Raw genomic sequence first — 13527 nt, 5'->3', positions numbered from 1 at the left:
GCGCTCTACGGAGGTGGTTGTGTCACCACTGTTCTCTCGCCTGGCCCTCTGGGAGTTGTAGTCTTTGGGAGCCACGGCAGGCCGGAGCGAGATTTGTGGCCATCGCGATATCCGTGCCACTGGTTGCTGCAATACGGCGGCTGCCCGGGGACTGATGGCGGTTGAGGGGCACGGTGAGGGGACAGGGCCCGCTCGGGCGGTCGCGACGCTGGCTCTGTGCTGCTGGGATAGGCTCCTTTGAAGGTGGCGAAATTTACAGGGGTTTGTCAGGAACAGCGCAGTTTGGGATTCCTGTAGTGACGGGTGATGGCTTACAACCCTCTGTAGATAACCGGAATGAGTATTTGCACCAGTTGCTCCCTTCCAGTTTGTTTCATTAAAGATTTGCATTCAGATAGTGAAACAATAAATGGCACAAGAATAAGCTGAGAGCTCACTAAACACTGAAAAGAGACCGCTGCCTCACGTTACTTATGTATGTTAAGTGGTCCTTCCTGAGCCCTTGTCTCGTACTCCCGTAACATTCTAACAAGAGTTAAGCTTTAAAGAGTCGGTTTCTCATATTTTTAAGGACCTTGTGCAAATCAAATGATGATTTCTTTTCTTACCAGAGAGAAGTTAAAAAGGAAACAAATATGGCCAGCAGTAACAGACCACCCTCAGCCCGTTCTGCTTCAAGAGCAGGAATAGTACTGACCTCTTCATCAAGGCCTGCTTCTTCATCAAGGACTCCATCCGCAGGCAGAATAGGAACAGTGGTATGTTAGAAAATATTAAAAATATATCATTAATTTTTATGTATTTAGATTTATTTTTATTTTTTTGCTAATATAATTTTTTATTGCCAGGACCAGAGTGAGGACAAGTTCTTTTTTAAGAAGAATTTAACACTTCAGTTTTGTATAAAGTTTTGCTAATCTTGTCTGGAGGAGATCAGGGACATCCAGCATCCAGCATTCACCTGGGAGACCTAAATAGCATTAATGTTGCAGATAGATGGAACAATGAACAGCTGTTCAAAAGTAATCCCTTACCTTCTACAGCAGATGTTCATCTGAAACATTGTTTCCCTGAAGAGAGTGTAGAGACTAACTGAAGTTTTTAACTGCTTTGGCAATTGCTTAAGAATAAAAAAGTAATAAATCAGACTTGGTAGATATTTCATTTGTGTTTTTTTATAGATGCCTCCTAGTACAGCAAGACCTGGTTCTCGTAGTGGCTCTTTGACTCCTGGAGGAGTCTTAACATCTCAGATTAAAGTTGCAGACCGCCCAGTGACTCAACAGGGATTAAGTGGAATAAAAACTGCAATGAAAGGTATTTTATACTGAAAATAGCCCTCAAGTTATCTGCAAACATTTTGAAAGAATATTTAGGTTTTAAAGGAAAGCTTTTCATCATTGTATAAATTGCAGAGTGAAGAGCTGTGATTAAAAAACAGAGCAAAAAGAAAGAGAAAATTAAAGCATCCCTTTTTCTGTCATTACTCTTGGTAGCCAAAGAATATAAGCATTTTTCTGTACCTGAGGTGTCTTTCAAAATAATTCAAAATAATAGAACAAGGTTATTGTATCTTCTTCCATCACTACCAAATACTTAAGATACTCTATTCCATAGTAGCTATTTGTATATTGTATTAGTAATGTTTATCTTCACAGCAGTGTAAAAATGTTCTTTTTTATTATTCTTTAGTTCTTTTTTAAAATTAGATAATAACCATATAGGGACTCTAAAAGATATTAGTTGTACATTTTTTAATGTAAATTTTGCAGATTGTTTTCCTAATTGATAGTTCATCTAAATAAGGGGTTTTTGAAGAAAATATCGTATCACTTTCTTTTATCAGGTTCTCAGAGACAAATCATGGATAAAACATACTACCTTGGCATGCTGAGGTATGTCTTAATAAATGCATTTTATGGTCTGTTCCCTTTCAGACACAGAGGTGAAGCTTGACAATAGCATGCAGTAAGTGGTGTTCACTTATAATGAGCTTTTATAGGAGTACTGCTGTAACAGTGAAGGTTGTTTTGCAGATAGATCTCCTGTAGGAAGAAAGGAAGTAGATTCCCTTGAGCTTTTGTTGATAGGCTTGCTAAGTTAAATGCTTTCTCACAGCATTAGTAAGGGTAGGGTCAGTGATTCTGAGCTTCAACCTCCAATGTTTATTATGTCCGATAGCTCCATTTGTAACAAGTAGCATTGCAAAACAAAAAATTTTTATTGTACATTTCAGATGGTTTACTTAGATTATACATTCAGCAAACAACGACAAAGGCAAGACCTTGTGCAATCTATTGCATGCAGGATTTTATCAGTTGCTTATATTACACTTTTGAATAATTAGTCCTAAAATATGTAATTTTAAATATTGATAGTACCCACATTCTGTAAAATTACACTGTTTGTTTTTTTTTTTTCATTTCTACATCTGTTTTACCAGCAGAGACAAAAAGCTAATTAAAACATTTTATTTCATACCAAGGTTTTCAGCAGCTACTTAGGATTTGATCTGATACAACCATTTTGCTTTTTTCTACACTTACCTCTTCCTAGAAATGCTGAGTTCAAACGAAGTGCAGTGTGAAAGATATTAATTGCAAATCTCCTTCATCAAATATATTTACTGTTTTAGCTGTGCTTTAGTTGGACATTCAAATGTTAATTATTCTTCTTTCTTTATTTTTTTCAGAAGTAAAACAAATGAACTTACAACAGAAATTAACAAGCTGCAGGAAGAAGTGGAAATGTACAAGCAAGAGAAATCTGTCTATTTGTCCTATGAAAAACGGTGAGCTATATTGCAGTTAATGCAGTGCTAACTTTCTAAGTCACAAGACTATTTTCAAGTACTGGGCAGGCTTCAAGGAATCAGTGAATAGTTCTGGGTTTTTTTCATTGTTTCATTTTTTAATGTACAAATCTTACCATTTAAGTTTGACCTTTTTTTTCATATTTAGGGCAGAAGCTTTAGCTGGTGAGATCAAAGATTGTCAAGGTCAACTAGCAGACTACAACATGGTATGCTGCTGTCAGATTTTGATACTGAATACTCCCATTTATTCTCTTGCTGATTTTGTACTGCTTTTGCTTTATTCTGAATCATTTTTTGACATTTCTGTGTGAAAATTTACTGGTTAATACTGCCTCTATTCAGTTATTGGAAAGGAAAGAGATGGAAACAGGAAAACAAAAAGTGTACTATGCATTAGGAGAAGTATCTGTATATGGATTTAAGAAACTGGTGCTATGTAATATTTCAGTGCTTAGAACAGCTACATAAAAAGATATTTATTTCTAATAGTGACATGTAATCTATTCAGATTGCCAAACCATGTTTTTTCCAATTGCAATAACCAAAATTTGCTGTTTTCATGAACCTTTTGTCTGATTTTCTTTTTTTTTTTTTTTTTTTTTTTTTAAGAAAAGGAGAGCAGTAACAGGTTGGAATTCTGTTTTGTTTCAGGTTGTGGATATACTTAACACCAGTACAGATATGGCAGAAGTGATCCATGACTACAATATGGTAAGAATTAAGATATTTGCTATGCTTTAACTGAAATAATGGGTTTCTTTCTTCGTGCTTTGAATTTGTGACATAGCTAAAAAAGCATAGCACTGACTTAAAACTTAGCCTTTTTTTCAGTTATTCATAATATTGACAACATGTTAGCAGTAAGACAATTGCCTAAAGTCTTGTGTTAACAGCCCCATTATAGTTTTCTGTGATTTACATTTGAGAAGGGTGTTATCCCAACCCAAATATATTTTATATTTTTGGGGGGCACACAACACTAGTCTTAGGGTGGCCGATTTAAGCAGACTGTGCTGCCTTCTAAAGCTGCCTGGTCTTCTGGACATTAAGTTCTCTTTTGTCTTCAGCCTTTTAAATGTCTCCAGGATAAAAAATATTAAATAGGTCTTTGACATACCACCACAAAATCAAAGAGTTTTGTTCTTCCCTTGTGTTCCTCATTTATTTTCTAATACAGCCTCTAAGTTTTAAGGCATGAATGACATTATGCGTATTTTATTTCTTTTGATCAATTTGTCCATAAACAAAAGATACCAGTTTCAGTAAAGGTTGTTTTGGTAACTTGAAAAATAACCTGAATATTTCTTGGTATAAACAACTTTTTTTTTTGCTTGCATTTGATTGAATAATAAAGATGCAATGTCTGTGTCATAAAGAGAAGAATGCTTTTAATCCCATCTGTGTAGTTTTAAACAGTGTATTATTAAGTGTTTCAGGAATAGATCCCACAGAAATAGATGAATCAATTTCTCTGGAAGTATTTAAAGGATGTGTATATGTTGTTGTGGTTTAATGGTGGACTTGTCAGTGCTAAGAGTTGGACTTGATGACCTTAAGAGGCATTTTCCAACCTGTATGATTCCATGGTTTATTATAAACTTGATCGTATTTAAATTTATTTTTTTTTAAGTTAAAGGTTCAGAATGACCGAGACACTCAGAATATAGATAAAATTTTCACAGAAAGACAAGCGTAAGTACATTAAATGTATGTTTCTCATTTTTTAATAACTCAACTTCTTATAACTCAGCTTGTGAAAATTGAGGTATTACCTGTTACCCTAACAGTGCAATGCATATCACAAGTGATTCCTGAACAATTTCAACATGATACATTAGTGCCAGGTTGCAGTTGGAGTTCCTAGTGTTAAACTCTACTTACTCTTCTGAAAATAATTACCATGCCATCCAGGAAGAGTTAGGTGGCAGTAGAGACTCCTGTCATTTTGCAGCTGCTGTCAAGTTTTGGGAGTTTTGTTGTGGAGTAGCAGAGGGAAGAAAGCAAGCAGGAGTGGGAACTATACCTTTGGCTGGTTAGTAACATAGGTTTGTGTAGAGGGAAAGATGAGGATGGTGAGATGGTAAGCCATGAGAATGGTGGTGATAGGGTGAGTTTTTGAGGTAGTTAATTTTGACACAAGAGACATACAGGAGGAAGCTGTATGATCCTTCTTGTTGCCAGTGAAAGCAATCCCAGCAATGAGATTTTATGTATCAATAAGCACTCAAAAGCAACAAATTTACCAGTTAATAATGTCACATTGTATTAATACTGTACTTTTCAACAGCTCACAAATGTGTCTGTTCAACCCTGAAAGCATTTGTAAGTGTTAAGAAAATATGAAGAGAAAATACTTGTTTCAGTAGCAATGCAGTAAGAGTAATTTGTCATTTCACCATAGACATTTTTGGGAATAAAATAGTTGGTCTTTCTTGCGCTGCTGATTTGGGTAAAAAAATACCCAAATGCTCCATTCTCTGATTGTGTTCGTTGCCTAATAGACTTCAGAGCTTTTACAGCACTGATTTGGAGCCAGCCCCAAATTTTCTCTTCTAGGCCTCTTCACAATGAAAACATTAATGATTATGCCAACTTCATCTGCTACTCTGTTAATGTTAAAGAATATACAGTAAGCCCCCCAATATAAGTAGCCAAATACCTTTTTATAAAAAGTGGATTATGAATATTTTTACAGGTTTTGAAGTATTTGTTGTGCCAATAATACATGCATATGACCCCATTTTCTAGCTTTATGATTGATGCAGCAAAATCTCGTTCAGGATTTGGCAAAATAAAAGGAGGTAGACTGCATAACTTCATTCTGTATTGTATATAATAAAACATAAAATTGAAGTAGAAATGTACTACGTTTTTGAAATGTCAGTTCAACATCTGTCATTTAAGACATTAGCACTCCTCATTTACATAAATATCTATGTATTTATCTTCAATAAATCGATCTTCTTCATCTCCAAATGCATGAACTTTCTCAAATACTACAATGAGTTCCCAATATTGAAGGGTAAGGACTCATATCAGCTGAGAACTCCTGTTCAAACCTATCTGAGTTATTTTCTTCCAGACGATGGTGATGGTAGCTGATCAAGTAGTGATACCATGGTGGGCATTTTACAGCAGTTAGTATCAGGAATGTAGTGCCTAGGACAAACCCTAGGACACCTGCTAGGACGGTCCAACTTTTGCCAACAAGTGGTAACTCTTCAAAAAAATAGGAAAAAAGGAAGAGTAATCTTCATGAGGAATACTAGCAACAACTCAAGTATGATATTTTTCATAGTTAAATTGAAAACTCGCAAAGTGAACATTGATAGGGGAATGGCTGTCTCCAGAGCTTTGTTGTTGCTGTGTTGTTAGGGAGTCAGTAGCATCACAGAGACTAATAATGTATGTGCATCTCACATTTCCTAACAGTATAAATCTACCTTGCATATTTATAAAAAATAATTCTTTCAAAATCTATTTCAAAGACAAAGTTCTGGGGGCATATAAAAATAAAAATTATATAATATTTTTTCAAATTTTTGTATAATATATATAATATCTATTATAACTTTCAAATTATATAATAATTTTTAATTTTAATATGAAAATAAAAATATATATAATTTTTTCCCCAAAAGTTAAATTCCAAGATTAGCCTTTGGAAAAAAATAATTAGTAATTGGCTTCAAATTCTATTTCCTAGGCTTTACTGTTTTATATGGTGATAATATCTGAACCCTAAAATATCATGCCATTTGTTTGACATATCCTTCCAGTTGTGCTTCATTAATAATAAAAATTTCAGTAAACTGTAGTTGCCAATAGTCTTTATCTAGAAGCTGGTTTTGTGTGTGGCCACTACCCTAAAATAAATTATTTGGTGATAATTATATGGCTAAAGAAATGTGTCACAGTGGTAGTTTATAATTTGTGTAAATAGATAATTATGTAGATAATTTTCCTGCTTTAGTCTGAAGGAAGAAATAAAGCAATTCAGGATGGAAGAGTTAACTGACATGTAAGATTAACATTGAAAGGTGAGGAGACTATCACTGAAATTTCATGATAATGTACAAAGGGCACATGCATATCCTTTATACTGAACACAGGACAGGAGTAAAATCTGTAAGTTCATGCTACCACATTTTAGGAAGACAACTACATCTAGAAAGCAGTTCTAGAAACTTGGAAAAAGCAATTTTTTTTGAAAGTTGCTTCCCTAGTTCTGTTAGACAGAGATCTGGACAATTATCTGAATTTTATGGCTTTGAAATTTCATCATCATTTTTTAGTATCATTTGAGAGTTGTGGGGTTTATATGTTTTGTACACTTACTCAGTAGACCTTAACATTCACTGCAATGTTTGTGATCAGGACATGGAAATATGCCTGCTCTGTAGCTGTGGCTTTTTTGGAAGAGTCAGAGTGTAGTAGGAATGCAAAGCAGTATAAAGTCAGTGAATGGCAAATCAAACAGCTAATAAGCAGTAAAGTGAAATATCTGTGTATTACCTGCACGAGTTCCATTGTTTCCAGTGATGTTTGGAGTCAGAGCTGTTAAAGCACTACTTCTAAGATTAACAGCAATAGTGGAAGTTCCACTGTTTTCTAAAGGAATCTTTTCAATTTTGCAGTCAGCTGGTTGGATAGCTGCCATCTTGATGGAGACTTTTTCCATGTTTGGGAATGTACATGTAGTGTTGCTTTCATTTTCTGTGAATGTGAGCAGTGAAAAGGCTATGAGATGCTGGTAATTTTTTGGCACTCTAAAAAAAAATCTCATGGATAACTATTGTATTACTGCATAATATGGGTAAATCAATGGTGGATTTCATCCACATCAGAAAAAATGCATCAAATAAAAGTTATTTAATGTAAAAAACATATTAAATGCTGCTCTTACCAAAACTTACCCAATGTCACATTGGAGGCAGTTAGCCATATCTGTAAGTCACGGAGGTCACAGGAGCAGATCAATGGGTTTCCAGCTAAAACAATTTTAATCAGTTTAAAAGATGATTTTGTATGAAAATATTTCAGAAAATTATACTGTACATTTAAAACTGTCAGACTTTCTAGAGAAGTAAATGTATGTGAATCCAGTTGAGCAATCATGTTGTAGGATAGATTCAACGCTGAGAGTTGATTTAATCCTGCAAATGCTGCTTTATGAACTATGCTAATAGAATTGTTGCTAATATCCAGAGTTATGAGATTTTTCAGATTGTAGAAGCTGTTATTGTTCAGTACAGTAATGTTGTTTTCATTCAGATGAAGCTCAGTGAAGTTAATAAAACAACCAAGAATCCCTTTGTCATGATCTTCTAAAGTGATTTTATTGTTTCTGAGGCTTAATTTAGTAATGCTTTGAAAAAGGTTGAGGGAGATATTAAAGAGGTTCTTTGCAGACTCCTCACAAGCAACCTGTTGAAAAAAGAGAATGACAGTTGAGTACCATAGAAAAATCTACTAAAGAAGGTGTCTCAATGAGGACTCTTAAAGGCAAGAGAAAACAGTCTTCTATTTTTTAATGCTGTCACTTTAAAAGAAAAGTTATGTTGCTCTTCATTAAGTTTTATTTACATTTTTCTTAATATATTCATGGTCTGGTGATAGAGTGAAATGCACCCTCCTAGTGTCTGGAGACCTGATGTTCCAGAGGACTCAGTGCTGAGCCCTGTGCTTAGATGCATGGGTCTTTATGTGATGGTCATCCAAAATGTAACCAGTTGGTCATACCATTTTGAAAGCAATATTTGGAATGTATTATTTGTTGGGGAAAAAAATTATTCCTTTCCTACATAATCTGGAAAGAAAGTCTCATAGAGTAAATTTATTCAAGACTGCAAATTAATTTAAATATACATTCTAAAATGCATTTTTAAAAAAAATCTACATTTACTCTTAATTTAAAATAACATCTTTAGAGCAGACCTTCAACTAAACATTTGTTTTATATATATATATATATATATATATATATATATATATATATGTTATAGCACTTAACTTCATTTTGGTTTTCTGTGTTAAAAGTTTAGCATAACTAGAGTCTTTTCTGATTTGAGTATTTTCTTTCAATACCTTGAGTTTTTTTTTCTGAAAATAATATATTTAGATATGTTAAGAGGCATTCCTGTTGTTTGGAAGAATTTGAGATACAAAATCATCTTAAATATGTTTTGATGTTATTCACCCACTTACAATGACTACCATGTGCTAATTGTCCATTACACAGAAAACCACTTGCATTTTTGTATTTTTTACTTGCATTTTTGTATTTCTTTCATCAGGGCTTTTATGTTTAGGAAACAGTTTTTAAAATGCCTTCTGCTACAAATGTATCTTTCAGAAATAAGGGTAGTTCAGATCAATGTAAAACTTACAGTTTGGAATGTAGTGTTACAGTCAGCAGTGACTGGATTCAAAACCAGTGTTCCAGCCAAGATCACAAGCCAATAGAGTTTCATGTTTGGAGCCTAGTAAAAAAACAACACTTTTGCATATCAAAACCAGACTTACTGATGTCTTCTGTAGTGGTAGTTTAACAAATTAATAAATGTAGTTATTTCAATGATAGTTTAATAAATTTTGTTCTACAAAAATACTTTGTTATGTAAAATTAATTGAAAACACAGGTTATCAGAATTAATGAATTCAGCTTTCACTTAATTGAGCCAAACCTAAAATCCAGTATTCAGACTGTATCAGCAAATAGAAAAGGGATTGATTAGACAAGTTAATAGAGAAAAGTATTATAAATGTATAAAACAAATAGGTAGGTCTGTATTCATTGTTATCCCTGTTAAAGCAATTATGGGTACTGGAAGACTATGACTGGAGTAAACTGCAGGAAATATGGATGCTTACATGCTCTCCCCATACAATTTCTCTTGTTGCTCTGACAGAGGCAGAGAGATCTACTAGACAATTATTGGTTTGTCCAGTCAGATTTCTTTTATGTTCTTATTTAAGTTGCTAAGCATTTTTGTGAATATTTACTTAGAAGATAAATCTTTTAATCTCGTTCTGGTCCATAATATAACCTATAACATGACAAACCTGCACTTGTCTGTTATGAAGATATAGTTGTTGCTCTGCTATTTGGAACTAAGTAAACATGGTTCAATCTCTAGTGACAGAATTCTTGTACAGATTCAAGCCTTATTTTGTGAAAGTAAGGAAAGATCCAACAAATGATATTTACTGTGATATTAACATTTCTCAAATAAATGGTCTCTCAGTCATTGCCTTTGAATCAGACACTATTTATAGTATCTGTTTATTTTGAGCAGAAATGTTACACCATATATGTGAGATGTTTAGTCCCTGTTTAAGCCATTCATTATAGTTGAATGAAAATGATATGTAAAAGGTAATGAACCTTTAATTTTTCCAGTTTTTCTTAAGCAGGTGAAAACATAGGTGTCAAGTGAATCTTAGTATCTCCTTGCTAGATTTCTACCTTGCAAAGTAATAGAAACCCAAAAGGTAAAGTGTGAGATACTTGTTTAAAGTGAGCTGTACACAGCATTCACTGAATTTAACAGAAAAGAATGGCGGAAATTACATGAGGAAGTTTAATTGCATAAACAATGCTAAATATAGGCAGCCTGACAGATTTACAAAACCTCCACCAGTCCTTAAAATGAGTGCCTGGAGGCCTTTGCTGATCATAATTAAATAAATGAGGTCATAGAACAAACTGATTAAGTTTATTGATAAATTCAATATATTTGCATGTCAGAGGATTGACCTCATTCACCTAAACTAAATCAGCCTGGAAATTTCCTAACTTCATGGAAAGAAGAGGAAGATAAATGCTACTTACAATGCTCTGATCCGTTGTGTATTTCTACGACTGTCAGAAACCTATACTGAATACAGAAGGAGTTCATAAACCTTTTGCCATTTAGCTATTATCCATGTCAGGGACAAGGGGTGCTAGCAGCAGCAGCCCCTGTGGAATTATGTTCTGTATTAAGTTTTGCATTTGTCAGTGGTGGTACTGGTGGCCTGCATGTTTGTTTAGCCAGTTTGTGTACTTTTAGTGGAAGACATGATGCACTTTGAGAACTCCCAAAATGACCATTTTAACATCTGGATCTTGCAGCATATTTGTATTTTAAAGATACTGTTTTCTAGAAGTTCAGAATCAGAGCAGGTCTTAACCTGGCAATTTATAAATATAGATTAGTAGTATTATTGTAGTTTTCAGATTGCAAGACAAGAGTTGCTGTAAATAGAATAGGAAAATATATTAAGTATTGGTTTTAATGTTAATCTGTAAGTTGAAAATTTAAGTTGTACAAAGTCCAAAACATAACTCCTAGCTCTTACTTAAGTTCCTGTTGAAAGCGTAGGGATTTCTTACAAATGTGGCTGCCTGCATTTTCTGTTGTGTACCTCTACAATCCATAAAAGAACAGGAAAGAATATGTAATTTTAGTTGCAGTTTAGCATTTTACTAGAACCAGATTTTACAAGCTACTGCTTAAACTAACTGCTTTGAAAAGAGACTTAGCCTGGCAATACACTGGCAATACATTTGTAGTACTTTGATATTTCCTTGTAATTAGAAGAGCTTCCTTTAAAATTTCCATCTCAGAACTTTGAAAATTATGTAATTTAAACATAATGTAATTATTTTTCTTCTTCTGGGGAGGTAATTGTGTTTATAGAATTGGTCTGGTTTTCAGAGTTTGTTCCCCAGCTTTTTAATGGAGTAGAATTTACTTAACAACTCAGCATGTCCAAGGTTCATACTAATTCCTGAAATTTCAATGTACCTTGAGATGTGTTTGCTTCCAGTCTAGCAATAAAGTTACAGTAATAAATCTTCACCTACATTTTGAGTTAGACTTGACAAGTGTCTTACCTTTCGATTGCTTCTGAGAGGTATCATATGTGCACATGTATAGATTTTTCAGTGTGCTGACAAGAAATAATATGGTGAAACAGGACTTTGTTTTTCTTTAACCTTTGTACCTGATAAATAACCAGCTAGTGTAAAAAAATAGTAAACTAGAAAATCCTTGGCAAAAGGTTGACTAAGTTGAGCAACTTCTTATAAACATCTTGGATTTAATTGGATCAGCAGCCAATAGGAAAGTATAACTGTAGTATACTGAAGTGTCAAATTCCAGATCATAGAGGAAGCAGTGAGTTTAAATACCACAGGAGATTTACAAGCAAGTTGAGTTATAATCAATTAAAGAAATGTTGGAGACAGAAAAAACTTGCATTTTTAATTTGATCATTCATCAAATGAAAAAAATGTCAAGATATTTGCATGCCAAAGTAAAGCTTCATAGTAGCTAGTTAACTCTGTCTTAATCCTTGTGTTTTGAAATATCATTGTCAGAGGAGCTGCAGGGTCACACTTAAAGCTCTTTCTTTACAGAAAATTATGTGCACTGTAAGGGATGTCTGTAATTAGGGCTGTATTTCAAGAAGAAGTTAAAAAAACAAATCATACTTTCTGTGGAAGGAATGTCTATGTACAGACTGAAAAGAAGAGATTATATTAATATACAAGCACTGTTCCTATAATTTTTTACTTGAATTAGTGCTCGTTCTATCCAATACGTACCACCAAACTACAGAACAGTTCATTTCCTTTCTGTCTCCATTCCGTTCCAATATGTAGCTTTATAAATTGTTTTACTTCACTATGTCTTTGTTGTTATTGGCATTTTTGTTTTGTATAATATCTCAAAACATTCTACAGTTTTCCAAGCCTCATCCCTGATTCAGGTGCATAGTGTTCAAATTACTTCTGGTAATGAATTGTGTTTCTGTGACAGCCATTGCTGATTTTTTTTATTGTCTCTTGAAAAATCACTGTTGCAGCCTCCCCTCACAAGGTTTCTGCCAGAGAGGATGCATCACTGTAAGTCAGACATTTCTAGTCTCAAGGACATGCTGGAATCATCTTGAAGTATTTAGCCAGAAGTCTGTATCAACTAAGAAGAGGAGAATTGCCTCATGTAAAGAGGCTACACTGTAATGTGTCCACACACTTTAAATAGAGGGGACTGGAAAAGTAGATTTCTTTCCTTGTCCTTCCTTGAACATTTTAAATCTCAGGCAAAGATGAGAGAAATCCTGTAGAGCTTGGAGACATGACTGCCCTCAAGTGTGGTATTGCTATACATGTGGCAAACTGTATTCTCACTCTTTTGAAGGTTCCAATGATCTCCAGGAAAGCCACTATGTTTGTATTTAAATACAAGCTCCCTCTAAGCCACACTACAGTGTCTCTAGGAGACTTATATCTGGAGTGGAGATTTCTTCTGAAAATCAGCACCCTTAGCACTTTATTGATTTTTTACTGCACTTCCTCAATTTTCTTTCTTCCCTGTCTGTAGTTTGGCTTGATTTGAGAGAAACTATCACTGCTGAGACCCTGCAACAACTTTCCTAGGTCCACACTGAGGCATGAGGATCACTCAATAAGCAAGTAACATGAAAGCTCCCTGACATCTCCTGGCTCCATGCCTTCCAAAAGATCTTGGATCAAACTACTCTTGTACCTTAAAAAATAGCTCCTTTCCACTACCACATGTAACATAATTAACCATTTATAAACTGATGCTTATGTAGTGAGGGCCTCATATCTGGACTGGGTCTGAATAAATTAGTTTTAGTCTCAGGAGGGTATTAAATTTAATGTCACTTTACAACCATTCAGTATTTCTTATGCAGTC

The 13527-nt window shown here is 34.3% G+C and overlaps 2 protein-coding genes across 4 annotated transcripts in view; one reads left to right on the top strand and one right to left on the bottom strand.

The window, feature by feature from the left end:
* The first annotated feature begins 15 nt into the window (after positions 1-15).
* IFT74 (intraflagellar transport 74) overlaps positions 16-13527 on the top strand; it is a 35574-nt gene continuing 22062 nt past the window's right edge. The window contains exons 1-8 of one of the 3 annotated variants that reach the window (XM_021535937.3): positions 16-173; positions 612-758; positions 1182-1317; positions 1847-1895; positions 2693-2791; positions 2961-3021; positions 3467-3526; positions 4452-4507. In XM_021535937.3, the coding sequence (XP_021391612.2) occupies positions 636-758; positions 1182-1317; positions 1847-1895; positions 2693-2791; positions 2961-3021; positions 3467-3526; positions 4452-4507 (584 nt within the window). In that variant the 5' untranslated portion in view covers positions 16-173; positions 612-635. Of the gene's footprint in view, positions 174-611; positions 759-1181; positions 1318-1846; positions 1896-2692; positions 2792-2960; positions 3022-3466; positions 3527-4445; positions 4508-13527 lie in introns of all 3 variants that reach the window. The other 2 variants (XM_077790336.1, XM_021535936.3) reach the window with 2 other exon arrangements.
* On the bottom strand, positions 5723-11742 carry LRRC19 (leucine rich repeat containing 19). The gene is given in 6 exon segments (XM_077790163.1): positions 5723-5819; positions 5821-6034; positions 7331-7531; positions 7732-8242; positions 9205-9297; positions 11697-11742. Coding segments are annotated over 6 exon segments (1143 nt in total). The 5' UTR covers positions 11724-11742.

The sequence above is a fragment of the Lonchura striata genome, chromosome Z (genome assembly GCF_046129695.1).
Source record: "Lonchura striata isolate bLonStr1 chromosome Z, bLonStr1.mat, whole genome shotgun sequence".
NCBI lineage: Eukaryota > Metazoa > Chordata > Aves > Passeriformes > Estrildidae > Lonchura > Lonchura striata.
This window is presented reverse-complemented; position numbering and strand designations above follow the sequence as displayed.